Here is a 26,757-nt window from a genome sequence, read left to right as displayed (position 1 = left end):
CTGTACGATGGAACGACTTTGCTTTTTGACTCTGCACATCAGCATAGAACAAAACATGTAACTATGCGCAGGAAACCCATGAATCGGCAGTATCGGGTTCGGAACCAAATATGTATATTGCGGATATTCGAGTCAAGGTTCGCAAACTCACTTTCCAGTACCTACAACTCAGAAGGGGATTAAAATGATTTATTATTCTTTAACCGTTGATTTTATGATTTTCCCCACACCGACTTACAGCGTGAGGTTTGTGGGGACCCTTCGTTTTTATTAGTTTTCACTTTAATGCAGCTCAGATTTGATGCATATATTAAAGAGTCGCACAAAGTACCTACAGGAGGGACCTATATTATTACCCTCATACGGTATTTTTTACACTTTCGTTGATTGCAACTTTGCACTAAAATCAACTTGGAAGTTACGAACAAAGCGAGTTATGAGCAGCCTTTCAATCCCAACTTTGCTCGGGCGGGACCTTTGCGTCCAAATATCAGAATGAGTCGCGCTCCAGTTGCGCTGTGTTTCAGGACTGGCCGGACAGCCCACATCTTAGCGGTCGCCCGTTATGTTCTGGATAAACAATGAGATATAAAGTGGGAGGGTAATGAGCTCCAGGGTGTTATTTGCTCGCCAAGCCCTCAAGTGCGAGCGCCGAATGTCTCGGGGAACCCGAGACCCAGGGTGACCAGGTCCAAAGTAGACATCGCCTCATCCCTCTCACCCCTCCGCTCCTTCACTTGAGTCCAGGATTACAGCTATATCTGCGCACTGAAGGGTGAGTAATTTATTATTGTAGGCCGGTCGCCACGGTGATGCATGTCCGTGCATGGGATGGGCATCGGGTACCTAAGGGGGCGTTCTGGAGGAGCCACTGGGCTGCGAGTGGAGAATCACCATCAATTCACCTCAAGAGGATCCCCACCCACAGTGCTGTAGTGCGGAAGGGGAGGGGGTTGGGGGTCAGGGGTTAAGGGAAGCACCCTGGGGAGGAAGCAGACATGTAAAACACAGTGAAACCCCCATTAAGGGTTTGGTTGGAATAAATCACATGCAAGTAACCGTGGAGACTGGTGCTGTTTGTAGACTGCGGGATGCAAACTACCCCCCCCACCCTAATGCATCACTCCAAGTGTGTGTGTGTGTGTGTCCCTCCATCAGTCAGACGCTGCACATGCGCTATGGGGAGAGGGTGCAAAAGGGACCTGCTTCTGTTTTGACTAGAACTGTAGCCCCGCCCCCAAACCACACCTTCCACTTTACCCTGATTTAGATGTGGACCTTTGACCTGCTGCACACCAGTCACTTCTCTTCAGCTCCTCTTGGCCCTAACAGCCTCCCCCCTTAATAAATACAACTCATATTCACTGTAACTCCAGATTGGTGGAACCAGCTGTCCATCACATGTTCACAGGTATCTCTGGCTCCTCATTGGTGGAATACACACCCTAATTACATACTGTACAGAGTGTAGCATCACTGGCCCTTGTGTACCCCTTCCTATAAATATGTCATTGTCATGCAGGGGTGTGGCCTGAGGACCAGAGCATCCCTTTTCGAGACATACCTTGATTTTTGACCATGGTGCTAGGAGCATTGTCTCTGTTAGATGTCCTCCAGGGCCCAACAGGCCAAAGTCCCAGAGTAAATCACAGTATTTACAGCATATTGCAGTGATTTCATAACTTGACTTGCTGGGATGTTTCCGACTCTATTTTGCTACCCGTTCTGGAAGCTGTCGTCCGCCTGGTCCGCGCCCCACCGCCCACCCGGCGCTCGCGTGGCCCATGTGTGGCCCGCATTCCTGGGATCCACTAAGACCTGAAATCCACCAGAACCAAAGTGCTAATCCCTCACACAGGAATTCCTGGGAAAAGGGCAACGGATGAAACTCGACCCCCAGGTGGCGGCTGGTTGGGGGGGTTGCTGGAAAATCATGAGCAGCTGTGGACTGACAGGGAGAGGTTCGCAGCAGACGGGACATGGCCTCGGACCCAGGATGAGGGTGGAGGGAGACAGGACGAAGACAGAGGGAGAGACCTAGACCTTGAACCTAGACTACGGATCTAGGAAGAGATGAGAGAGACGATTCGAAGCCAGGAGGGGTGAGAAACACGAGGGGTGGGGGGTGTAAGAGATTAAAATAACCTCAACAAGAGCAGCGGCCGCAATGGCGCTCCCGAGGAGCGCTGCTGTATCCTAGCAAAGCATTGTGGGAAATAAGTGTATAACTCATGAAATCTTCAGGTGCAGGTCAACATCTGACTTACCTGTAAATATTGTCCCCCCCTCCATGATTACCTGTTTCAGATCCCTATAAATGATTTTATGAAAGTAAAACGGCGTTTGCTCCACTCCTCATCCCACTTTGTATTGACACTCACATACCCCCCAACTACCCAGTGGCATACAATAGCTGACCCATTTATAGAACCAGGTCATTTTTAATCTACCAGTTCAGGGTAAACACTTTCATTAATGGTACTATGGGGAACAGGGACTCAAAGCCGGCTTCTTTGAGTGTAATGCAGCAGCTCTCACCGCTGCACCATCTGTTGAGCAAACTGAGATTAAAAATATAGAAAAATTAATTAAAAATTATCTGAGGAAGCAACATGCAATAGGTTTGTGCACTGAGCTACTCACCATCACTTATTAATGTGTACTGCCGGGCAATTGTCACTGTATCAGATCAGGGTCAAGGACGCTGCAGCCGGAATGGGATTGGAACCCATGCCCTATGAGTGCATGTTGATCACTGTCTTACGTGCTTATAACTATGATGAGACTGGAGATGGTGAGGAGAGACCAAGGTCCAGGAGGTCACACTTCAGCACGGAGAGAGAAACCTTGGAGAGGGACCTTCGCTCCAGATCATCGTGAGTCGCGTCTCGAGGTCCTTATCACAGCGGCTCACTGGGTCGCTTCCTCCCAGCTCCTGGGAAATGAGGTTCTGAAGATGGACACAAACCAAAACCCCTGCTTTGTCCAGGTGCCAAGACTCAGGCTGCGCTCTCGAAGTCTGGAACATTCTCCGGAACACAACGGTGTCTAGTCACTCGGTGCTGGAATGCTGCAGGTTCAAATCCCATTAGAGGAAGCGGCAAAATAAAGGGATCTGTGAAGAAATGCAAAACTCACACGAGTGTGAATCAGTGAAGCCGTCCAGGGCTGACACGGACCGTACACACACGTGTTTTTGTACACAAATGTGGTACAATCCACCGCTACGTGGGGGCCAAAACTGGGATGGCGAAACACACAGCGAATGCCGTCGCAAATGCTGGCGCTCTGCTGGAAGGATCCCGACTGGGGAGGCTGATGATGGATCCGCAGCTGCGCGACACACACATGCTGTGCGAAAAAACACTCCGTACGCAAATGCACTGGCACTGCTAAAGTAGGGTAGCAGGAGACGTAGTGCTTAGAGTCACCACCTTTGGACTCAAAGGACCCGGATTCAGATCCCACCTCCTGCTGCAGTACCCGTGGTCAAGGCACTTACCCTGAACTGACACAGGAAAAATGACGCTGCAGTATAAAAGGGTAAATTGCTGTAAATAACAGTGTACAAACCTCACATCGTACGTCACGAGGAGGAGTGTGTGTCAGATAATTGAATGTAATGGCGATGGAAGCTGAAAGGAACGCCGGCGTCCCCCATACCACCCTTGTGCCTTCAGCTAGAAGAAAATTGAACCACTTTATAAACATAAAACGCCATGCCTCCTATAATCCCTTGTGGTGTGTTTCCACTTTAGCAATAATTGTATTTTTTCTCCTCGCATTTAATAGAACAACAGCGCTCGGCCGATTTGGATTTTAATTTCTTCCATGTGTCTGGGGGGCGAGCGAAGTGTTGAGCGCCGGTGGGATATAGTTCACAGATGTAGCGGCGCTCGTCCCGCGGACGCCTTCTCTCCTCCGCGGCAGCACCGGGTCACGCCAACGGGGACGCAACCCCGAAGTCACCGCGCCCTGACCCTGTTACACCTATGACGTTCTAATTAAAACACGCTAATTTGATAATAAAGCAATAACAGCTGGGCCGCGATGGGCTAACCTTAACCAAACATTTACCCAGGCCCTCCGAAAGGCATACTGCACCCTCGCGGGAAATACAGTAGCCCTTACCGAGCGCCTCTTCCCATAGGGTGAGTAACAGGTCTCGGTTTAACGATTTTGAACCGTAACCATCGGCATCCCGGCTCCATCGGAGAAGGATCGCCGGCGACCTGTTTCCAGGGGGAAGAGACATCCGATTCCCGAAGCACAAACGTGCGGGAAATCTGTTGCCGTTATTTTAGCAAACGCAAGTAGATAGCGATACCCTTCGGATTGGCGAGTGCTGATGCGTCGCTGCAGAAGCGCTCTTTTCTTTCAGGGGTTTGACTATCGAGGGATGAGGTCGGTGCTTTTCTATTTTCTTGGGATCTCAAGGACAAGACACAGAGGTGAAAGTGGTTTGGGTTCCAGAATACACTCCCCCCACCCCACTATCAGGCCTTAATTCATTCCTTAAAACAGCAAGGATATCGAAAAACCTCATAATGGTATACCGTATTCCATCCCTTCTCGTGGTGAAAAACTCCAATTAATCCCACACCCGTCCCAAGTTCACCCTAAAATCTAAACAATGTCTGATTTCATGAAGAAAAAGCCACGTAACCTGTTTAAACAGAACAAATAGCAACTGATAACATTACACATCAAATGCATTTTTAGGAAATAATGAAGTAAATTCACCATGATTATAACATGTGTGGACTGGTTTCAGCACGACAATATGTCACTGTATGTGACATTTAAATAGATAAATGAATAAATAATGAGGAGATTAAAGCAGAGTGGTGCAAAACATACTATGCGAATGCAAACTCGAGTGTGGAAGTGCCATCGCATAGTGCTACGATGGAACTGAGAGAGTGGGTACGCAGTTCCCAGAATGCAGTGCGTCTCCGTCTCTCTCATACAGCCGCCTGAGGCAACTTTCAAATGTCTTCTCGGTTTTTCGTACCGCCCGAACGTTCCCAACCCAGACCGGACATCGAAGACGTGATAAATGGAAATCTGGGCCGACTTACGATAAGTGGTCTTAATAATTGCAGGACAGATATGTAGAAAAACAGATGGATATCGGGAGAGTGAATAACGGGGGGCGAGTCCACCGGTTACAGTGCAGAGCGATGGGGGAGTTAAGGCCTGAGCTCAGTTCGGCCTCCATGACTCCTGCCTTTAATTCCGACAAACTGGTTTTGGCCATATTACATTTTCAGAGAACTTTTTTGGACGTTAAGTATTTCTAGACATATGTGGCCCAGCAGATGAAAAATGAAAGATTATATTACTACGATTTTGCTACTTGTACATTTTTTGTTTGGTAGATTGTTTTCAAACAGCAAATACATAGATATTCATAGCAGATGGTGTTAATGGGAGGGATTCAGCAGCTCTGAGGGGCAGAGAAAGCTCATTCTACCCTGTCTATGAACATTAGATTTAAATAGAAAATACATAGATAGTCATAGCAGATGGTGTTGGACATATTTATGTAGCTGCCAGGAGATGAGGAGAGAAGTGACTCCGAAAGAGATTGGTTTGAGACCCTTCTTGAATGCGGGAGGGAATCAGCAGCTCTGAGAGGATGAGTAAATTGTGCTGTTTGATAGAGTTCATGAAAGGGGGGTGGACCTGGTTGGAGATGGAGGATCTCAGTTGTGGAAATTCTGAATCGTAGATAGTAGTGGGTCATCCAAGCGGAAATGTTTAAGGGGCAAGTTGCAGTGGGAGGGGGGGTGCTAATACAGTAGAACACACGTTATTCATGTTGTTTATGCAACCACATAGCTCAGCCAGGAGATTTTTGAACAAAAGCATCAAGAACCATTAACCATCTCATTAACTGAGCTCGGAGTTTGGAGCCCATCCTCGAGTGCCGGCTTGTTGACCCACCCTAATTTGCTGATGGATGGCACCCTCTGCTGGACATGGCAGTATTAGTTAAATGGTTCAGCTGAATGGTCGATGAAGGAGCGAACAATTCAAAGTGTGTAAAACCTGCACCAGCATGGAACTAAAGGGTACATCAAAACCCAGAAGGGAACAGCGTCTGTTGGAGAAATCCTGCTGTCTGGCATCGGCCCCCTGCAGGACTGTGCCATGTGGACATTAGACCACTCCTCCTAGAATATTTATTCTGGTAGGCTAACGGACAGAGTTGGAGGAGGAACTTACACAGTCAGTCTGTAGGGCTGGAGAAGGGATGAGTGCAGACCTTCCCCGAGCTGCGAAAGGGAATCTGCAAAAGCATTAGAGTGGGATTTCTGGACTGTTTCAGCTGTTGCTGGTTCACATCCCTCCAGCAGTTCCTGTAGAAGTGACATTCAAATAGGAACTATATACATAATCATAACAGACTGTGTTGGCCTCAGAAGAGAAACGGGTCCCAAAGAGATAGGTTCTAAACCTTTCTTCAATGTGGGAGGGATTCAGCAGCTCTGAGGGACAGAGGGAGCTCATTCCAGCACATCAGGAATAAAACCAGTATATAGCATCTGACCATCTTATAGGCTGTATCTAGAGTGTTGACAGGGGCAGCTACAGGAAACCAACAGAGAGAGATGAAAAGAGGAGACTAATGGGAAATCTTTGGCAACCTATAAACACACTGGAAAGTGTGCTGTGCTTCCTGTCCCATGCGGCCACACCAAGAACGTTACGCATCTTCTCGAGGCCTTGAGGTTACATGGCCAGAGTAAAGCAAATCCCCAAATTTTCCCATCGCTTGTTAGAGAAAATGTGTTTTTGGTGACCCATGGCAACCCGTTTCCGTGGTGACCCGTCACTATGACAGCTCATTTATACACAAGTACATCAGCAGTGCAGCATGTGCACTGGCCCGCATGAAGACCATCCTGACAAAAAAATTCCACGTCGTATTTTTGGACCGAGTTTGGTTGCCTTGAATGGGACATGAATTTAAAGGGAGGGGGGTGCAGTTTGTCCTTTTGTTTCCCTGGCCCCCTTTTCAACCCCCTCTCCCGCTACACACCCCAAAAAGTGGCAATTGAGCTTGGTCACTCAGGCTTGTATGCAGGTCTCACTGTCCCCAGTCACAGCCAGCACCCTGCTGTGTGCCCTGGCAGAGTGTGCTCATGTCCACTGGTGTGTGTGTGTGTGTGTGTGTGTGTGTGTTGGGGGAGCAGTCACCCCAGGACAGTGTGTGCCAACTCTGTGCCAGCTCCCTTCTCCAGGCCCCTGTTTCAGCATGTCACAGAGACCCAACGTTACTGTGGAAGGGCAGGGAAAGCGGGACAAGGCAAGCAGACCATAGGCTAGTATTGCCCCCTACAGGACAAGTGAGCAATTGCAGCTTCATTACTTTTACATTTGTTTGTGTGTGTATCTGACACTTTCTCCAAAGCAGCTTACAGTGTTACAGTACAATTACAGAAGAGTAATTTGTACTATCAGTTTAAGGTGAGGACCTTGAGCAATGGGACGACAGCAGTGGGTGAGATTCGAACCGGGATCCTTCGGCTGAAATGCGAGATGTTTTGGCGTTAAACCTAGACTGGCTGTGCACGAAGGTTCAACCACCGCACAAATGACCCTCCGTGCTTGATCATGCTGGTAGGCATCTGTTAACCCCACTCGTGATTTTTGGGAGGGGATCACTGTATCACTTACTCCTCAGCGGTCGAGCAGGGGACCCAGACACCAGCACGGTTCATGTTAGATGCCCGATGAAGAAAGCCTCATTCAGGGGAGCAGGAACTCGGGCACTGGAGTGCCCTCCGGCCACAGATCAGCGTCGCCATCACTTCCACCAGTCAAGACGCACAGAAACAAAAACACCTGGAGAAGAACTCTTCCAATCTGTTTACTGCTGACCAGTCACACAAAGAGCACAAACGAAATGAAAGTTTGCGCCAGATCAGCTGGTGAACAAACTGCATGAGTACTCAACCACCTCGCCTGGCCTTTTAGGCACATGTCAGGTTTTAATTCAAATTTACAGCCCGCCCCAAAGCACCAGTTTTGTACCCCATTTATTCCGCTTTCAGTAAACATTAGAAAAGTGGAACAACAAAAATAAGCAATGTTTAAAGCCTTGGAATCATAACGGTCAGTTGCACAACTTCTTGCAAAAACAGCATAAACTTTCATAAAACATTTTGTTATACAAATATCAGTTTAGTACACAAGAGGAATTAAGACAATATTGGAATGTTAATGTTAATAGTGTATATGATTTGTCAAGTTCAGCAGAAATAAGTTAGTGTGATGCTGAGTTTTCACACAGCGGCACAGAGTACATCCCCTTACACACCCCAACTGACAGCGTGTGCTCCCACCTCGATGTGTCACCAACCTCTTCCCATAATAAAACCAACGTTAGAAACGATACAAAGCAAACGCTGTCACTTCAACATGTATATAAAGCAGCGCTAACCTGGTTGTGATCATTGCCCATCTAATCCACCTGATCATAGAGAGACTCACTGTACAAGCACATTTCAGAACTTGGTTCTTATGAGTTATTTACCCCATCTAAATATTCAAAAGATAAACATGTCTGTTTGCAGCTATCAGTGGTAAAGTCAGTTAAAAAATATTTCTTTAGCAAATGAGAGGTAACCTCTAGATGCATAGCAGTTAGAGCATCTAACATTGTGCAGCACGGTCAGTGCAGAACCACGTTTTTGTCACGACGCCCAGCTGTCCCGCACCGAACTTAGCTGATTAAACTGCTATAAAGAGCCAGCTGGCCTGAAGGGGTGGGAGTAGTTGGGGCAGGAGGACAGTACTGACGCCACCATCTGTCTAACAGTGCTGTTACATGCTTGTGCAGAACTGCGCCAGTTTTACACAGGCCAGTGTGTCAGTGTGGGATGTATTCCATGTATACTATCCTCAAATTTCTACCTGTGTTTTAGATTAAAATAAGTTATTCCACTTTTCAGAACAGACATGCATATAAAAAAAAAAAAAATGCTATTTAATTTAATCAGTTTAACATGCAAAGTGCTGGAAAACTTAGTGTACCTTGGGACTGGATCCCATCCAAACCCATCCATCATCAAGAGGCAGAGATGGAGAAGGAACAATGTGACAATGGTATTCCCTGAAGAGGGGAAGCCTTAAACTGTGTCTGCAGCTGTCTGGAGGACTCAAGGACTGCCTACGGTTGGGGACAGGCTGGGGTTTTTTTGGGGGTGCTCCTCAATCAAAATCCTCAAGGACCACAGAGTTTGCTGGCTCTTGTGTTTCCTCTGACCTTCACTAGATTATGAGGTCATTATCAAGGCTGCAACCCCTTTGAACTGGTGTTTCAATCCTTTGAAACCATTGATGTGTCATTTTCATAGGTCCTCACGGCTGCGTCATTAACCACCTTTTCCCATCCTAGAATACAGATGTGCACAGTTACGCTTAGAGTTACTGGTCTCAATAGATGTGCACAGTTACGTTTAGAGTTACTGGTCTCAATGGCGAGGGACATCCAACACAAATTGACCCCATTCGAGCTATGATCCAACAACCCCCAATGTCAGCGTCTAGCATCTGAAAGGCCAGTTCTGACCTAGACCTCCTACAAGATCCCACTCAGCAGGATCTGGACAAAGTAGAGGATGAAGTGCATTCAACAGACAAGCCCTGAGAAGTCCTGGGAGAAGATGTAAACCTTGGTGTCCATGTGGATCTGAAGCTCAACAGGGCACCAATCAATCACTCTACATTGCAGGAACTAGATGTCAGGGATAAAGAGAAATGTCTCTGAAAATGTCCACGTCCACCAACACTGACTTTCACCAGAGATTTGTTCTACCTGTCTCACCATGTCAAGTTTTCCGCATGTGGTTGATCTGACTCAAGAAGAAAAGCCCACCAAGAGGAAGACTGAAAGCAGACAGGTGTGTCATCTCGCCAGTGATGTCCAGTGGACACGGTGGACAAGATGTCAGTTATAAGAAGGGGTGCCTGAGACTGCCTGCAGAGCCGCCTCCACACTCTCCACGTGCTTAAGACCCGGTAGTTCAGCCTCCAGCAGAACCTCCAAAACAGAGTTCTGTTGCCATGGAAACAGTGACAAGTTAGTAAAGAATCACTGCTTAACAAATTACATGAGGAGGGAAAGAAATATGAAGTAAGACACCAGACACCATAAGAATATTATGAAAATTCTACATTAGTTGCTCAACCTATGAAGCAAACTGGGACTTTAAGTTTATTGGTAACTCACTTTGTTCATAGAGCCAAAGTAAATTTTACCAAGCTGAAATCAGTGAAAGCTTAATGATTCAGATGTTCTTTGATTTATTCTGAATTAGGTCCTGTAAAAACTTTGAGTGTGGCTGCAATTAATTAAAAATACTTTGGAGAAACATTCATTTAAATATTTCTATTAACTCATTAAGACTGCAATCATCTCACCGATAGGCCTGTGAAGATGAGGACTTCACCGCGCTGCTGGAACTGCCGCAGCAGGTCCCGGAGCTCGTCCACCACAGTGTAGTCCACTCCACTGACGTGGCAGCAGTCCAGCACCACTGAGCGGTGAGAGGATGCTGTATGGGGAAGGGACATGGACAGCACATGACACGTAACGCCAGTGAAGGTCAAAGGTCATTTTCATTGCTCACAGAGAGTGAGAGATCGCAGCGTTGCCCACCTGTTAAGGCCTTGGAGAAGAGCATCTGGCTGAGGTACTGCATGGCGGGGAAGCGTAGGCCACTGTCCAGCTCGACGACCAGGACACCATGGTCACGCACCTGAGAGACAAGGTGGAAACGGTCACTCCAGTGGATTACTGTCACTCCGTGACCCTCCCACACCACATGTGCAGCAAGTGAGAAAAGCCAACCTTCAGCTGGGGCCTGGCGACATCGTAGAGCAGCATGCCCAGGGACACTACCACCCCGGCCACAATGCCGTACTGCACCTGCCAGAAGCTCAGCAGGAAAGTGGCCAGGAAGGGCAGCAGGTCCGGCTCTGTGGGGGGCAACAAATCCCTCCGTCACAATGGTTCTTCAACAGTCTTCCTGCATTAAACTCCAATATCGGGTATGATTATAAGTTCAACTGCCGACTGAACCGCAAAAAAAGGACTAATTCCTGCGGGGGTGGAGTTGACCCACTCACTCTTGACCCTCCAGAGCTTGGCAATCACACGGTAGTCAAACATGGGCGTCACGGCACAGATTATGACCGCTGCCAGGGAGGCCTTGGGGATGTAGTAGAAGACCGGCATGAGGAAGGCTAGGGAGAGCAGCACGATCACACCTGCAGGGGCAGGGGGTGGGGGAAGACCCCACAGTTACTCCTGAGACCACAGTCAAACCAACAGCATCCTGCTCTGACTATTCACCTCCACTGCTGGAGCTACCTGAGTGCCTTGGGCTACAGAAGTAGTGTTGACCAGTCAGGGTTACAGTGCTCCGACTTGGTTCTCTGGGACTTACTGGTGACAACGCCCCCTGCTGGAGTACACACACCGGTCTGGGAGTTCACCGCTGTCCTGGAGAAGCAGAACATCGATTAACGCACTCGCTCGCACTTCCAGTATGACTGTCACGTGAGCGTCACACGGCTGTCCTCTCAAAGGTCAGGGGGAGGGGAGCGCACGGAGAACACGGCACCTGCCAAAGCTTCCCGTGACAGGATACGCCGAGACGAAGGAGCCCATGATGTTGGTGAGGCCTGCGGTTCGAGCAGACACAGTCCATGAGCGAGGAGGTGGGGACTAAGGAAAGTGTTAGTCATTTCCTCTCATCTTCCTGGCTGCATTGTAGTTTTGCAGACACTATTATTCATTACAACAGAACAGCTGCATTATACAGAATATTTACATTATGATATACAATTAACATATATCTGCTAAAACAGCCGCATACTCTGCCAAGGGATGTCTGATAAACCGGGTCAAAGGTACAACAGCAGAATTCCCTGGTACAGTCATTGCCCAGTTAACGCTACACACGGTTAAGGACTGCACAATCTTACCACCGTCCCATTTTGGACCACGTTCACTAATGTCCGCTTTAAGGACCGTGTTCATAAACACCTTTTCTTCAAAACTCATGCCTTTGACCAAACCTGCACCACCTACCAGTAACACTGGCTGCTGTGCATGCGGTGCAGGCCATACATGTGCACTGCTTGCACGTGTACAAGGAATACAATTCAGTATGCATTTGTATATACTGTATAATGCATTATCATTTGATTACAATGTATACTTTATATAGACACAGTAAGGCTTTCCCGTTTTCTGTATTTATGGTTGGCAGGGAAATAAAGAGAGTAAAATTAATGTTCAGTACACACCGATTGCGAAGAGCTCCTGGTTGCCATCGATGCGGTAGTCGTTCTGACTAGCTGCAGGGGAGGGGTGATCAGGACACGAGATGAAACCAGTGCAATCTGACACGGTCGCCCTGACCACCCTCACGTGGAGGTCAGGAGGGCAGCAGAACCGTGAAAACCAAAACTGTGGCACATCCAAGCATCCAGCTCCAGCAGCGCAGAGGAGAATGTGTGACTTTATTCAGAAAGTTTTTTTTTTTTTGTTTTGTTTTTAATATGACCACATAGTGTTCCTGTTTTTACTGCCCCATTTCATGAGACTAACAAGAAGAAGCAGTGGTGGACTCACCAAAGGCCTTGGCGATGGCGATGCTTTCCAACAGCCCCATGATAGGGATGACTACGAGACCTCCGCCCAGGTCCTGGGACGGGGAGACAAGGTGTCAGCTACACGTCAGACACACCCACGGGCCCCGGACCCATCGAGTCCAACTCTTCGGAACCAAGACAGGCTGCTCTACAGAACCTAACAGTGAAGCGATGAACCAACACCACCTGACCCAAACGGAGCGGCACCACCAGCACCTGTTGGCCATCAATTGCTTCGATTGCCATTCTGATCGGATACTTTCATTGCTTCTGCATTTCGAAATGCAGTCTTTGCCACAGCAAGTCAACAGAGATTGGCTGAACCAGTCCATCTTCTCCATCGATGTATCTGACTTTTGGAGCGAGTTACAAATTTCTGAAGACGGAAACATGCCGTTTTTTTTTTTTTTTTTTTAAAAACATTTTCTCAGTGATCTATATTCTAAAATTTCTGCTTAGCGACAGACAGAAAGCAACATGTTTACACAGAGAGATTAGTTTGCAGCAAAACGCACTCAGCGCAGAGTCCACCTTAATTCAACCGTTTTCCACACTGTTTACCACTCCTGTGTGGTGTTCCGGAGTGTTGGTGATCAGGATGAGGAACGTCGCGCGTGTTTATGGAATGATTCGGTCAACAATCAGTGCCGTGTAGGAGTTTGTTGAGACAATGCATTTCATTATTTTCAGTCATTTTAAATTATTTTTAACTTTAATAATTATCCAAAGTCAAGAAAAATTTTAAAAAGTCCAACAAAGCATTTTCATTCATAGCTATATCTAAGATTAATACGTCACTAACCAGTGAATAAATCAACGCTGGTTTGTACTGTAACTTCATGGTAGAGGTGACTTTGGATATACAAACAAATCGAATTATAAACGCAACTGTGATCCCAGCTGTGCTCGTAAGGAAAGGAGTCAGTGCATCGGGGTAACCAGAGATGCGCTTTGACCGCTCACCAGCACAATCTCGTTGAAGGAGATCACTGTGCCGTTGGGCGTCGTCTCAGAAAAGGGTGGGGCCTGGAAGGGGGGCAGGCCAGCTGAGGTCTGTCCCGTGATGGTGAACAAGTGGTGCCCGTACACTTCAAATGAGTAGGATAAACAGGTGGCGCAGATGACCACCAGGGCGTTGCGTACTGCAGGGCCAAAAAGAGACCAGGTTCGGTCATACAAAACTACACCGCATAGTGAATGACCACATCAAATCGTAATTCTTCAGCCACTTCAGTTATTAAAGCGGCACACTGTGTCCCTTTAAACAGCATTTAAACATTCCTGTTCAACAGTACAACTGAAGTTTCCACTTGCGCACATTGTACGTTGACACAGGAACAGCATTTGCATGTGCAAACCATCTCCCGTTCATAAGTCAGCGTAAAGCCCAAATGAGAATTTTTGCAAAACGAACCTCCTTTTATTATCGTCCATTTTCATTTTGTGAAAGTATAAGGAGACAGTTCTGTGTGCGAGACCCCACCGCAGACTGGCGGACACCGTTGACAGAGCTGGGGGGCTGCCGATGGTCACTAACCTGTGGAAAAGCTCCAAACAAGGCCCCTGGCTCCACGCACATGAACCGGCAGGTCATCGGATCCAGGCCCCAAGGAGCTCTTCATGAAGGTAAGCGCGACGAGCGTAGCCAGGCAGAGGAGGCCGAGGGTGACGTCCGGCACCCTGAGCACGGCAGGACCTTTATGTTGGACTCCTACACCATGCTGTTGTACCGATACGCTGAGAAGCACCAGACAAGGCGAGCGACCCTACAAAGGGTCGGATGGGAAGCACAGCTCACCTGGCCTCAGGTAACTTGCGGAAGGTGTCGTAGACCTGCAGAAAGAACTGCTGGGAGATGTTCTGGAGACCCAGCAAATTCTGCAGCAAAGAAGAAAGCAGAGAACATCAGAGAAAGCGTAGTGGGGAGAACGAGATGATGTCATCATGGCCGTCTTACTGCCAACAGAAACGTTTATCGGCACTTATAAGAATCCGTCTCTTAATGGTAGTATGGAAGAACTATATACATATACATATACAAATGTCATTAAAAAATTACTTTTATCTGAGACACTGACGTACACAAATCATGACCGGAAAATAAATAATTTCTAAATTCCCATTTTATTTTTTGACGTTACTGTAAATGTACTGTTCACGATGACACGTTTGTGTGTATTATTATACGCGTAGTAGCTCGAGCAGAACTCACCTTGAGTTGCCCAAAGCCAATGGTGATGGCCGCCGCACTGGTGAAGCCCTTGATAACGGGGTACGAGATGAAGTCAAGCAGGAAGCCTGAGGGAGACGAGGAGCACCGAGTGAAGGGAGGAAGCCACCGCCCTGCGGACACTCGCCCCGTTGCATTATGGGAAGGCGCAGAGGAGCAAGAACACGACGTGTTCGGAGAGACCGCCGCGACGTGAGGAAGGCACCGCCTCGCCGTACTTGTTCCAGCACAGCAAGATTAGCAACAGGTTTCTGTCGACCTACGCTCAATTGACACAGTAAAACTTACCCTGCTGTATGAATGAGGAGAACAGCCTCATCTAAACGAATCAAGGCAGGAGGTGAGAGCGAGCAAGCGAGAGAGAGCGAGCATGCACGCTGTAGTGTAGTGGTTAAAACTACTGCCTTTAGAGCCAAAGGTCACGGGTTCAAATCCTACCTCTAGCTGTAGCGCCCTTGAGCATGGTATGTACCCTAAATTGCTCCAGTAAAATTACTTAGCTATGTAAATGGGCAAATAACTAAGTCAGTTAAATGAATAAATGCAAGTGGGTGTGTCTAAAATATACTCACACTGAGCGTATATACACACACCCACTTACAGTGTACCCAGATACTTGTTCGCAATGATGCAAAAGTCAAGCAGCCCACAGGAAAAGCAGATGAACCACAAAGTTCAACAACTTCCTGCCATTTCACAGTTCCCATCTCTGTCGGCAAACGTTCAAGCCTTCACGGAATTTCCATATGCAAGCGTACGTCCCTGATAAGAGAGCGTTAACAGTCTCATCTGAGAAGATAGAGCTGCTGTTCTATTCAAACGTTCTCGCAAGTCTGAAGACGGCAGCATTTTCCGTGACTTCAGAAAACATCACCATATTATTTCACCGCTTGCACATTTTGTTACCTTCGGCAAGCGTAGCTGTTAGGGCTTCTGCCTTCTCAGCTGAAGGCCCCGGGTCCGAGCCCAGGGCCCTGATTCTTACCCAGCCTGAGAATGGCCATAGAGGTCTGGATGACCCCGCACAGGAAGGTGAGCAGCACTGCGAACACGGGGTCGCGGTCGACGTAGTAGGAGCACAGGAGGGACATGATGGCCGTGGGACCCAGGGTCACGTCCTTCGACGTCCCGAAGACGCAGTAGACGAAGCCGCCCACGAACGCCGAGTAGAGACCGTACTGCAAAGACGACGACGAGGAGAAGGGGATCAAAAAGCAGCACACGGTGCAAATCAGCAGGGGGTGCAGCGGTTAAGGGCACCACCCAACAAATGATGCTCCTCATCAAGGTTCTCACCCCAAACTGATGCAGTAAAATTCCCCTGCTCTATACACGGATTAAAAAAAGTAGCTTAGTGTGCAAACAACACGATAAATTACATTAAATATGTGACTCAAAGGGCCACGTAAATAAAGAATGATGACCATCTTTAATAACATCTCGCATAATTAGGAAAGTCTAATTGCTTTGGGAACATCCCTTTTTTAAGAAACATTCCTTACCTGAGACACAATAAATATCTTTTTTAGTATATGTTTTCATTATGTGTTATGGCTGATATTTAGAGCTCTATTCGTTATTAAAATATTACAGAATGAGTATAAAAGGCTCTGCTAGAACAGGTCCAGCAGGTGGCGCAGTGGCTGGAGTTGCTGCTTTGCACTCAAAGGACTAAGATTTGATTCCCACCTACCGCTGTAGTACCCTTGATCAAAGCACTTGCCCTGAACGATACAGGAAAAATTACCTGCTATGTACGTGGGTAAATCAGTGTAAGTTGCTCAAAGGCTAGGAGTCTCATGCGGAAGTGAGATCAACTCATGAGCAATGATGATGAGGCGAAGGTTCACCTCAGAAGCGCTCATGTAAAAAGCGTTTGACGCGCAAACGTTTCCGCTCTGCCGGGTGCCCACCTGCACAGGTAGACCCGCCACCTCCGCGTACGCCAGCGCCTGAGGGACAACGGTGAGGCCGACGGTGACGCCAGCGATCAGGTCCATCTTCAGCCAGGTTAGCCGGTACCTGGGCAGCCAGCTCAGGATGGGCAGCCACGCCTTGAGGGCGCCGTAGGAGCAGCACGCCACTATCCTGTCCCGCGCGGAACCGGCAGCCAACAGAGGGCGGTCCATCAGAGGTTCCATCATGTTTCCCGCGGTCGTCCGGCGACCGAGGCCGGCATCCACGATTTTCCGTTAAAGGACACCGGCGACCCCGTGCGGTCACTGCCTTCGGCTCCCGGGACCACCGGAACTCGCGGTCCTCGTTCCGTCGCCCAGAACGGAGAGGACCGAGAGGACATTCGGACAAAAGCGGTTCGACGCGCTTTCAGGCGTTCATCTTCAGCCAGACCCAAAACCGCGGCCCTGTGGAGGATCGGAGAGAAGAGACATGAAGGACGCCACAAAGAGCCTGCGGAAGACCCCCCGCTGAGGGAGGAACGACGTCACGCGGTCCTGCGTGCAGGAGACCCCCCGGGGTGCAAGGATGCGGACGGAGGACGTCCTGGTCCTGGTCCTGGTCCTACCCTAGTCCTCTCCGCGGGCTCCTGCAGAGTGAGCGCGGTCAGGGAGGATCGGGCGTCACTCACGGTCCACGCGGCACACGGCGGTCACGTGACGGTCACCCGCAGGCGCTCGAGCTCGCGAGCACAGTAGTAGCGCACGGCTCGTGTCAGTCGCCCGACTCGATTACGGCTATTAATTCATATTCACTCGTCAGATGATGTGCCTGGAGCGCAGTTTAAGTTTTCGGCCACTTTTTAGCCTCTGCTTTGCTCACTCGCTGATCGTACCGACTGAGGGAGAACAGTGACTGACTGAAGTCGTGAACTCCACAGTCACAGTCAGTGTGAGTGTAAATCACTTAATCAGTAGAAAATCTAACTGTACGAGTGTAACTCCACAGTCAGTGTCAATTACAGTGCAACTGTATTATAACGAGCCAGTAATTCCAGTGTAACTCCGCGGTGTGAGTGTGTCCCGCCGATAAGTGAACCCAAAGCAACACCGAAGAGAGAAGAAGGACCCACCGCTCCGCCGCTCTGATTTCTCGCCTTCGCTTTGACAATATCTGGGGCGCGCGCAGCCACTTCCGCTCCCTCCGCCGCACTGCCTCTGTTTTCACCGCGTTTCACAGCCTCAGTATGGGCGCAAAATAGGAAGTCGTCCCCCCCCCGCCCCGAAGCGCGTTCATGTGACCGCGCGGTCATGTGAATTTGGTCAGGTGACGAATCTCTCCAGCTTTCGGAAACGAAAGTGTCGAAACAACGCAGTGAGACACAAATGAGAAGGAAAGAACACAAAGTCGCGCAATGAAAACAGAGACTAAAAAGGCCAATTAAGGCAAAGTTGCAGAAAGTACCACAAATGAGCGGAGTGTAGCGCGCCCGCAAGTACCACAGTTGCGCGCGTGCGCGCGCGCCCGGTGAGGCGGGACACTTCTCCTCGAGCTTCCACTTTTTCTTGCACAAAAAATATAGGAAAAGTTGCACAGGTTGCGAAATGGCAGCTAAAGTGGCGCTTCTCGTGTGTATTTTGACGCTGAGCTGCTGCGGTGAGGCGAATTCGGCAAAGCGGAACGTGCTGCTCGTCGTCGGTGAGTTTCCCGCGCGCGTCATCATTACCCTGTTATTACTGCAGTATTACTGTCTTTGCTCACTCGTTCTGCTCTCAACTAGAGCCCTGGCAGCGTTTCAGTCATCAGTGCAGCTTTTTACGTGATGAACTAGTCTGTACATTCACATGAATCATTGTCCTGAAAATGCTGCACTGTTAGTCACCCTGGAAGACAGGGCCTAGAGCTAATATATTATTATTATTATTATTATTATTAATAATAATAATAATAATTAGCATCACATATTTCAAGTAGTGCTGGAATGAATGACTCCTTTTCCTCCTGTTGAGAAAGAGCCACAGGATCAGGAGGAACTGGACCAGGGGGTCTGCTGGACACTGGGCTTTACCTCTCTCTGTCATACAGTTAGAATTGAGAGGGAATAAAAGCATAAAGTGTAAAACCATGACAGAAGTTTAAGTGTTAAAAATTCCACAAAGGCCAGATTCTGCATGTGGAGCCAAAGGAACAATAAACGTGTGACTATGATCAGTGTGTCTGCATGAGCCAATGAAAGCCGCTGTAGTCGAATATGTAAATACCATCGCCGACTGTGTGACCGGCAGCTGACGATGCGGGATTCGAGAGCGAGGTGTACAACAACACGGCGGTGCACACACCCCACCTACGCGCCCTGGCCCAGCGCAGCCTCGTCTTCCGCAACGCCTTCACCACCGTAAGCAGCTGCTCCCCGAGCCGCTCCACCATCCTGACGGGACTGCCGCAGGTACCGCTCCATGCTCCGGTCTTCTGCTCTTCCATCCCTGAAACCTTCTTGTTTTCTAACTCTGAAAACCTTCTGATCTTACACCCTGGTCTTCCAACCCTCCAAGCTTTTTATCACAATGGTTCCACCTCCTTTATCCAGAGTCCATATAAACATAGTCTAAATAATTGTTTCACGTGTAACACGAAGGTCCACGTTTTAGTGCGAGAAATAATTTTGTGATACGTTTTACCATCTTTATTCAGCACCAGAATGGCATGTACGGTCTCCATCAAGACATCCACCACTTCAACTCTTTTGATGGGGTTCAAAGCCTTCCTTTCCTGCTGAGACAAGCCAACATCCAAACAGGTGAGACCTGTGTGCAGCGCTGTTACCGTGGTGCAGAAATGAAGATATAACACAGAATAAAACTTCTACTTATTATCATCATCTAATCCACATAGGCAGCAAACAGTGCAGTTAATACAGAAGTGCTGTTGTGCCTAGAAAGTTGTAGGTTTGCACCCCAAATGGAATTGACACTTACCACTGTGCAAAAAAGGGGCCAAGAGACCAGGTGGTTATGAACAGTGTCCCATGTTTGCAGGTATCGTTGGGAAGAAGCACGTGGGACCCGGGGAGGTGTACCCCTTTGACTTCGCGTACACAGAGGAGAACAACTCGGTGCTGCAGGTGGGCCGGAACATAACCCGCATCAAGCTACTTGTCAGAAAGTTCCTGCAGGCCAGGCGGGAGGACGACCAGCCCTTCTTCCTCTATGTGGCCTTCCATGACCCCCATCGCTGCGGTCACTCACAGCCCCAGTACGGAGCCTTCTGTGAGAAGTTCGGGAACGGCGACAGTGGGATGGGTCGCATCCCTGACTGGACGCCAGAGCACTACACCCCGGAGCAGGTCAAGGTGAGGATGCGGCTTTTAATTTTACTGGGGTCCATGTCCTGCTGGAGGAAGATTCTGACTCTTGCCATCATTTCACAATTCTAAATGGTTACATTTTCGTATTTATCAGACACTTTTCTCCAGTGCTGTACAACTCAGAGTGATCAAAAGTGCATCAAGTACAGAAGAAGAGCTTTAGACACAGGATTTTTTGTGTGCCTCTGACACCACCATGTTGCTGATTCACATCCCTCCAGTAGCTCCTGTAGAGGTGACATTCAAATAGCAAAAAGATAGATAAGCATAGCAGACGATGTTGGAATCATTTATGGAGTTATCAAGAGAGAAGTGCGTCTGAAAGAGATGGGTGCGAGAGCCTTCTTTAATGCTGGGAAGGATTCAGCAGCTCTGAGGAAAAGAGGGAGCTCGTTCCACCACAAAGGGGAGAAAACTGAGAACAAAGCTACATGTACAGTGTGTAGTCAGCTCTCTCTGCTGTTTTCTGCCTGTTTACACAGGTGCCCTACTTCATCCCAGACACTCCGGCCGCTCGAGCTGACCTGGCAGCTCAGTACACCACCATCAGCAGGCTGGACCAAGGTGAGAGCAGAGGCCACGCCCACAAAAGCCACCTTTCATGTCTGTCACACTGTCAGACTTTGTCTTTCTTGCAAGTGATCCATGCATTTTTCATCATTTTTATATATCATTTGTGCATTTCAATAATTAAATATATCATTACCATTTTTCCTGGAGATTGTAAATTTTTACATTTATTTTGAATATTTATTTTCTTAGTGTAGAAACAAAAATGTTTTAATTGTAAAACATTATTGTATACTTGTAAAATATTCTAATTTTGTAAAGAACAAGGAGCAGGTTTCGCTCTCTTGCATTGAAGCCCTGTTTTCCAGTCTCCTGAAGTGCCTAAAGAAAGTGCCCCTCTGGTCTCTGCCTTCACAGGGATTGGCCTGGTGCTGAAGGAGCTGCGGGAGGCTGGGTTCGAGAACAACACGCTGGTGATGTATAGCTCGGACAATGGCATCCCGTTCCCCAACGGGCGGACCAACGTATACTGGTCAGGCACTGCCGAGCCCCTGCTGGTGTCCTCGCCGGAGCACCGGCAACGTTGGGGGCAGGTCAGCCAGGCCTACGTCAGCCTCCTGGGTGAGTGAGTGCGTGTTTGTCTGTGTGCTGGGCCGAGACATATGATGGATATGACGAGTACACATTTTTACGACATTTCTCAAATTAACATGTCATCCATATACATTGCAGGGGTTACTAATAATAAACTTTATTTTTGGTATATAGTGCCTAAAAAAACATTTTCTCAGAGCACTTTACACTAAAGTTAAGCAAAGCTCATGTTAGTGAGTCATTATGGACCTTTTCAAGTCCCAAGGAATAAAAATTTTTTAAAAGAAGGAATGAAAATGTGAAAGTGTGAAAAACCTCATTCATCTCACAGCAAAAAATAACATGCCTGTGACAGACTGGCGTTCCGTCCTGGGTGTGTCCACTTCCCCCCCAGCCTTACGCCCTGTGTTGCCGGGTTAAGCTCCGGTTCGCCGTGACCCCGCTTGGGACAAGCGGCTTCAGGCTCTGTGTGTGTGTGTGTTCATATGCACATGTTCCAGTTGTTGACGTTGTGCCACAAATCAGCCACAAGGTGGGGCCACATAACCTTATATTGTCTCATTTACAGTGTGTTGCAGTAAAAACATCTTAATGGGGGGTGTCATGTATGTATGTATGTCAAATGTCGGGAATGAAACAGTGGTGTGTTTAATTAAAGCCCAGTTCCGATTAATCAGCAAGGATTTGTGTAAAGATCCCTATACGCCGTAGACCCAGTGCATCAATACACTGCGATATTTGCATACCAGAGTATTCCTGTTACCTGGATCACTTGCATTTTTACCCCTTTACATTTAAATTTATTTCATAAAAGATTTTCTACAAAGAGACATGCAGGGATTATTATTTGGTTCTGAACTGCCATCTTTATCCAAGGTGATTTACAACATTTGCATTTATTCATTTATCTGATGATTTTCTCCATAGCAACTTACAATTATTCACCCATTTATACAGCTGGGTGATTTTACTGGAGCAGTTTAGGGTGTGTACCTTGCTCATGGGTACTACAGTTAGAGGTGGGATCGAACCTGCAACCTTTGTGTTCAAAGACAGCTGTTTTAACTACTACACTACCTGCTGCTCCAGTGTTAGTGTTGGATACACTAAATTGCCTACAATCGTTCAGGAACGTGCAAGCTCCACATAGGCTGAATGGGAACCGAACCCACATCCAGTCACACTGGCAGGGTGAAAACACAAAATTAAAGACAATTACATTTCTGATTAAAAACAGGTCACCGTTTGTCCTGTTGCGTGCACTAACCAGTTTAATCTGCCGTGTCGAACTCGGCGAACGATAATTTAGTGTCATCTTCTTCAGAAGTGACTAAATATTATGCCCAGATATCACCTCCTTTATATTTCATCAAAAGAAGTGGTGCTCTTTACGTAAGCTTTAATTAGTGAGGAACTTTGCTCAATTTTCATTGTGTAAAGAAAGGGCATTTTTCACAGAAATACATGTAGTTAATCGCACTTGGTAACTTTGCCGTGGACTTTGTGCCTGGTAGTGGCTGCAGGCCGTAGGTGGTACCTTTCACTTTGGTGAAGTGGCCCTCGGTTCGAAACCCTCTGAGAGCCGCTGAAACTCCTTGGAGGTTCCCCAGCAGACTGGCACTCTGCACTCCCACTCAGCATGTGAGACAATGTCATTCCGGGGTTTTCCTCCTGCAGATGTGACACCCACCATCCTGGACTGGTTCTCAGTGCCCTACCCGCAGTACAGGTTGTCCGGGAAGCAGCCGGTGGTGCTGAGCGGCAGGTCCCTCCTCCCGGCGCTGAGCTCCGAGCCGCCCTGGGACACGGCATTCGCCAGTCAGAGTCTGCACGAGGTCACCATGTACTACCCGATGCGTGCCATCCACCAGGGGCCATACCGCCTGGTGCATAACCTCAACTTCAGGATGCCCTTCCCCATCGACCAGGACTTCTACGTGTCGCCCACCTTCCAGGACCTTCTCAACCGCACGCGGTCCAGCCAGCCGACAGGCTGGTTCAAGACGCTGCAGGACTACTACTACCGGGACCGCTGGGAGCTGTACGACGTGCGCGACGACCCGCAGGAAACGCGGAACCTGGCTTCGGACCCAGCACACAAGCAAACGTTGGAAGACCTTCGGGCGCAGCTGCTCAAGTGGCAATGGGCCACCTCGGACCCGTGGGTGTGCGCCCCCGACGCTGTGCTCGAGGCCAAGATGAGCCCACAGTGCCGGCCACTCTACAACGGCCTCTGACCGGGGAACCGGTGTGCAGACAGAAACGTTTCCCTCCTTCGACACACACAATGTGTAACGATGGCAGCAATCACTGCGGTTTGTATGAAACGTTTTCAGGAGCGCTGACCCACTAGGAGCGCTTATTCGAAAAGAACGTGTGATCTTGGCTCAAAATGGACCATAGTCTGTGCACTTCATATTTGATGTATGGATAATACTGAAATGAACTGAGTCAGTGATCACATCAGGTCAGGCCAATGCATCTGTTGTCATGACATTTCGGCAGAAAGACACATTAACGCTAGTTCAAATTGTTGAAATTGCTATTTTCTACTCAATTAAACACCTGCCGTTGCAGTCTGATTGCTACAGGATATTTGCCTAAATACTCTCCAGATTTGGCTGTACATTATTATTATTAAATATATATATCTAAGGAAAGTTCTCATCTATATTTCCAGGGTTTGGAAGGTCAGTTCCTGAATGATGCGATGGCTAATAACACAGTGTCTTCGATCTTTTCATCATCTATCGAGCATAATAGCGCTGTGTTTGACTGACACCTTTACAGGTATATACTTGTACTTGGAATGTTACATTTACTAGTATCGCCTTGAGGGTAATAAAACCAGCTTAATCAAAGAAAGGTTATTTAGTATAAAAATTGCTCAAAACTATTCTGAATAGTAAACCTTTATTGACAGGTTTAAAAAAATCTAATCGTGTTCTAAGTATAGTATTCTAAAAGCAAGGCCACACATGATAAGGAACTCATTGATTTTTTTTTTTCTTCTCCTGCCATAATTTATGTGACACTGTATCTTGGGGATGAGTAACCTGCTCCATGCAGGCAACCAGCATCATCAATCCTTTAACACTTCAATTAGTCATTAAATCTCCCCAGAGATGCGAAATAACACGACTTGTTTGGATAAACAACTGGCCTCTTATTTTAACTGCAATATCACTATAAATTTCACTGTCAAGTTTACAGTGATTTACCCCTTTACATTTACATTACATTTAGCAGATGCATTTATCCAAAGTGACTGGCAATGTTAAATTACTATTTTTTTTTACCCATTTATACAGCTGGGTAACTTCTACTGTATCAGTTCAGAGCAAGTGCCTTGATCAGCACAAGTGGGGTTCAGGTAGCAAAGCGAGAGCTCTAACCACTACGCCACCTGCTGGAAGAAAGCACGAGAAGGGGTTAAATGAAACGCTGGGAGTGGTAAGTCGGAACTGCTCTAGACAGCGTGACGATGTGCGCGTTCACGTGTGGCACAAGTGTTACACGTAACAAAGAATACATTGAATACATGTACGGATATATGTGCAGTATATGACGTTACAGACTATGAAGGTAAAGGACTCTGTTCGTGCCACTTATATGTTTCTGACCTGGGCCTCTTGCTCTTGTTTGGTCCCTGTGGAAGCGCGAAGGTGCGTTCCAAGCTGCCCTTCCAAGAAGGGAAAAGTGGGGAAAAGTATGAATATAACAATACGGCAGCGCCACCTCTCTCACCCCCCAACCCCCACCCCCCAGGGCTGGGGTCCTCCGCGTCGGAAACGTGAGTCACCCGCTCGGGGGGGAACCTGGTGTCGCCACGGGCCGGCGAGGCTCCTATAAAAAGCCTCCGCATCTGGGGACACCCGACATAAGCCGCGTCGCACGTCGAGAGACCAGCACGAGCACGAGCACGAGCACGAGCACCGCACACACTGGCACGCGCCCACATGGAGAGGTCCGTCGGCTTCGCCCTGGTCCTGGTCGCCGCCTCTCTGCTGATGTCCTGCCAGCCCGCGGAGGCGTGGTACAAGCAGGCCACGGGTCCGAGCTACTACTCGGTGGGCAGAGCGTCGGGGCTGCTGTCCGGCATCCGCAGGTCGCCCTACGTCCGCAGGTCCGAACCCGAGTCCGAGAGCGCGGAGAGCGCGGGCAACAGCGTGGAGCCGGAGCCGGAGACGGAGCCGGGCAGCAGGCGGAGCGCCGTGCTCAAGAACATGGTACGTGTCACGGGCTCGCTAACGGTCACCTGCTGGTTAACGGGGACTAGTTAAAGTGCAGTCACTTGTAAACAGGTAACGGGGACTAGTTGAAGGCTAAAAAAAAAGAAACGCTTAACGGAAACACCGGGAATTGAGGGAATTGGCGGGAAGTGGTTAAAAAAAAAAAAAAAAAAAAAAAAAAAAAAAAGTGCGGTGAAATACAGTGAGCTGCGGACAGCTACGTGAAGTTCAGAACCGACGGTACAGACGGGTTAACTGACGGCGTCATCATTTCAGCAGCGCCGATTCCACGCTGTGCGCAACAGGTTTCGAGGAGCTAATCGATACACAGTCGATCCGATCGTGTTCGATTTGCCCGTGTCGATGACACTTTTCGAGCCGTTCCGTTCCGGCCCGGCTTTCAAAGACCGGTCTCCCAGCAACGACTGCTGTTTGGAAGCGCGCGCCGCAACCGAGTCGCGCGTAAAAGCTGCTGTCCGTTCAGCACCTGAGCGCAGCGGAGCGCAGGCGAGAAAAGGCGCGCGAGTCCCGCGGGAGTCCACAGGTAAACATGGTAAACAGTTAGAAGACAGGGCAGCACGTGGACAGCAGTGGCAACGCGCAGCTTCGGCAAACTGTCGCACCGGGTGAACGAATGCGCGCCACTGACACTTCCACCCAAAGCAACGCGGTACCGTACTGGAGCCAAGTACAAGCAGAGTACGTTTACTGCAGCAAGTACCTGGCTTGATAGAGGGTCCCGCGGCGAGGGGGGGGGTGACGCTCGAAGCAGCAGCCTGCATGCGCGACTGTACCTCGTACCTGTACCTGTACTTGTACCTTCAGCGCGTTCACGGCTCTGCTCCTCCGCAGGTCATCTGCGTCAAAGACATCGCCCCGCACGTGCAGAGCTGCGAGCTCGTGCAGGACGGCTCGAGCACCTTCCAGTGCAAGGCGGACGTGTTCCTGTCGCTCGACTCGCAGGAGTGCGCGAGCGCGTGAGCAGCCCCCCTCCCCCCTTCCCCACCCAGCCATCCATCCCCCCCAGAGCACCGAAGTTGAATGTTTCTCCTCTCAGTGCGACAAAATGTAACAAATAAGTATGAGCCCAAAGTACAGTACGGTGTGTGTTTGAAACCCTGTCCTGCGTCAACACAGCAGCTTCCTCGGCTGTACTCACTGCCAAGTGTATTAAAGTGATCATACATTGTTTACTGCGGAGCAGCATTTCTCAAGGATTGTTTCTCTTTTTATTCTTATTTATTAAAATTGACATA

General features: G+C 48.6%; 4 protein-coding genes across 4 annotated transcripts in view; 2 read left to right on the top strand and 2 right to left on the bottom strand.

Moving 5' to 3' along the window:
* LOC108930258 (zinc finger protein 420-like) overlaps nucleotides 1–26,757 on the bottom strand; it is a 1,123,701-nt gene that overhangs the window by 838,523 nt on the left and 258,421 nt on the right. The gene's annotated exons all lie outside the window — the stretch shown is intronic.
* Nucleotides 7,975–18,073, bottom strand: slc26a11 (solute carrier family 26 member 11). The gene is made up of 16 exons (XM_029252314.1): nucleotides 17,934–18,073; nucleotides 16,819–17,268; nucleotides 15,891–16,083; nucleotides 14,888–14,973; nucleotides 14,474–14,553; nucleotides 14,213–14,355; nucleotides 13,639–13,817; nucleotides 12,656–12,728; nucleotides 12,328–12,378; nucleotides 11,640–11,700; nucleotides 11,463–11,518; nucleotides 11,143–11,283; nucleotides 10,865–10,992; nucleotides 10,673–10,772; nucleotides 10,435–10,568; nucleotides 7,975–10,069 (listed from the first exon to the last, which is right to left on the bottom strand). Exons 2-16 carry the CDS (start codon nucleotides 17,047–17,049, stop codon nucleotides 9,962–9,964), a joined length of 1,764 nt encoding a protein of 587 aa, XP_029108147.1. The 5' UTR covers nucleotides 17,050–17,268; nucleotides 17,934–18,073; the 3' UTR covers nucleotides 7,975–9,961.
* On the top strand, nucleotides 18,309–24,107 carry sgsh (N-sulfoglucosamine sulfohydrolase (sulfamidase)). Its single transcript, XM_018745391.2, has 7 exons — nucleotides 18,309–18,499; nucleotides 19,087–19,247; nucleotides 19,493–19,598; nucleotides 19,837–20,150; nucleotides 20,648–20,729; nucleotides 21,093–21,296; nucleotides 22,947–24,107. The coding sequence occupies exons 1-7, from the start codon at nucleotides 18,406–18,408 to the stop codon at nucleotides 23,504–23,506; spliced, it is 1,521 nt and encodes a 506-aa protein (XP_018600907.2). The 5' UTR covers nucleotides 18,309–18,405; the 3' UTR covers nucleotides 23,507–24,107.
* npb (neuropeptide B) lies at nucleotides 25,162–26,726 on the top strand. Its single transcript, XM_018745457.2, has 2 exons — nucleotides 25,162–25,498; nucleotides 26,354–26,726. Exons 1-2 carry the CDS (start codon nucleotides 25,229–25,231, stop codon nucleotides 26,480–26,482), a joined length of 399 nt encoding a protein of 132 aa, XP_018600973.2. The 5' UTR covers nucleotides 25,162–25,228; the 3' UTR covers nucleotides 26,483–26,726.

Source organism: Scleropages formosus, chromosome 1 (genome assembly GCF_900964775.1).
Source record: "Scleropages formosus chromosome 1, fSclFor1.1, whole genome shotgun sequence".
NCBI classification, from domain to species: Eukaryota; Metazoa; Chordata; class Actinopteri; order Osteoglossiformes; family Osteoglossidae; genus Scleropages; species Scleropages formosus.
The sequence above is the reverse complement of the archived record's forward strand: the minus strand, read 5'-3'. Positions and strand labels throughout refer to the sequence as shown.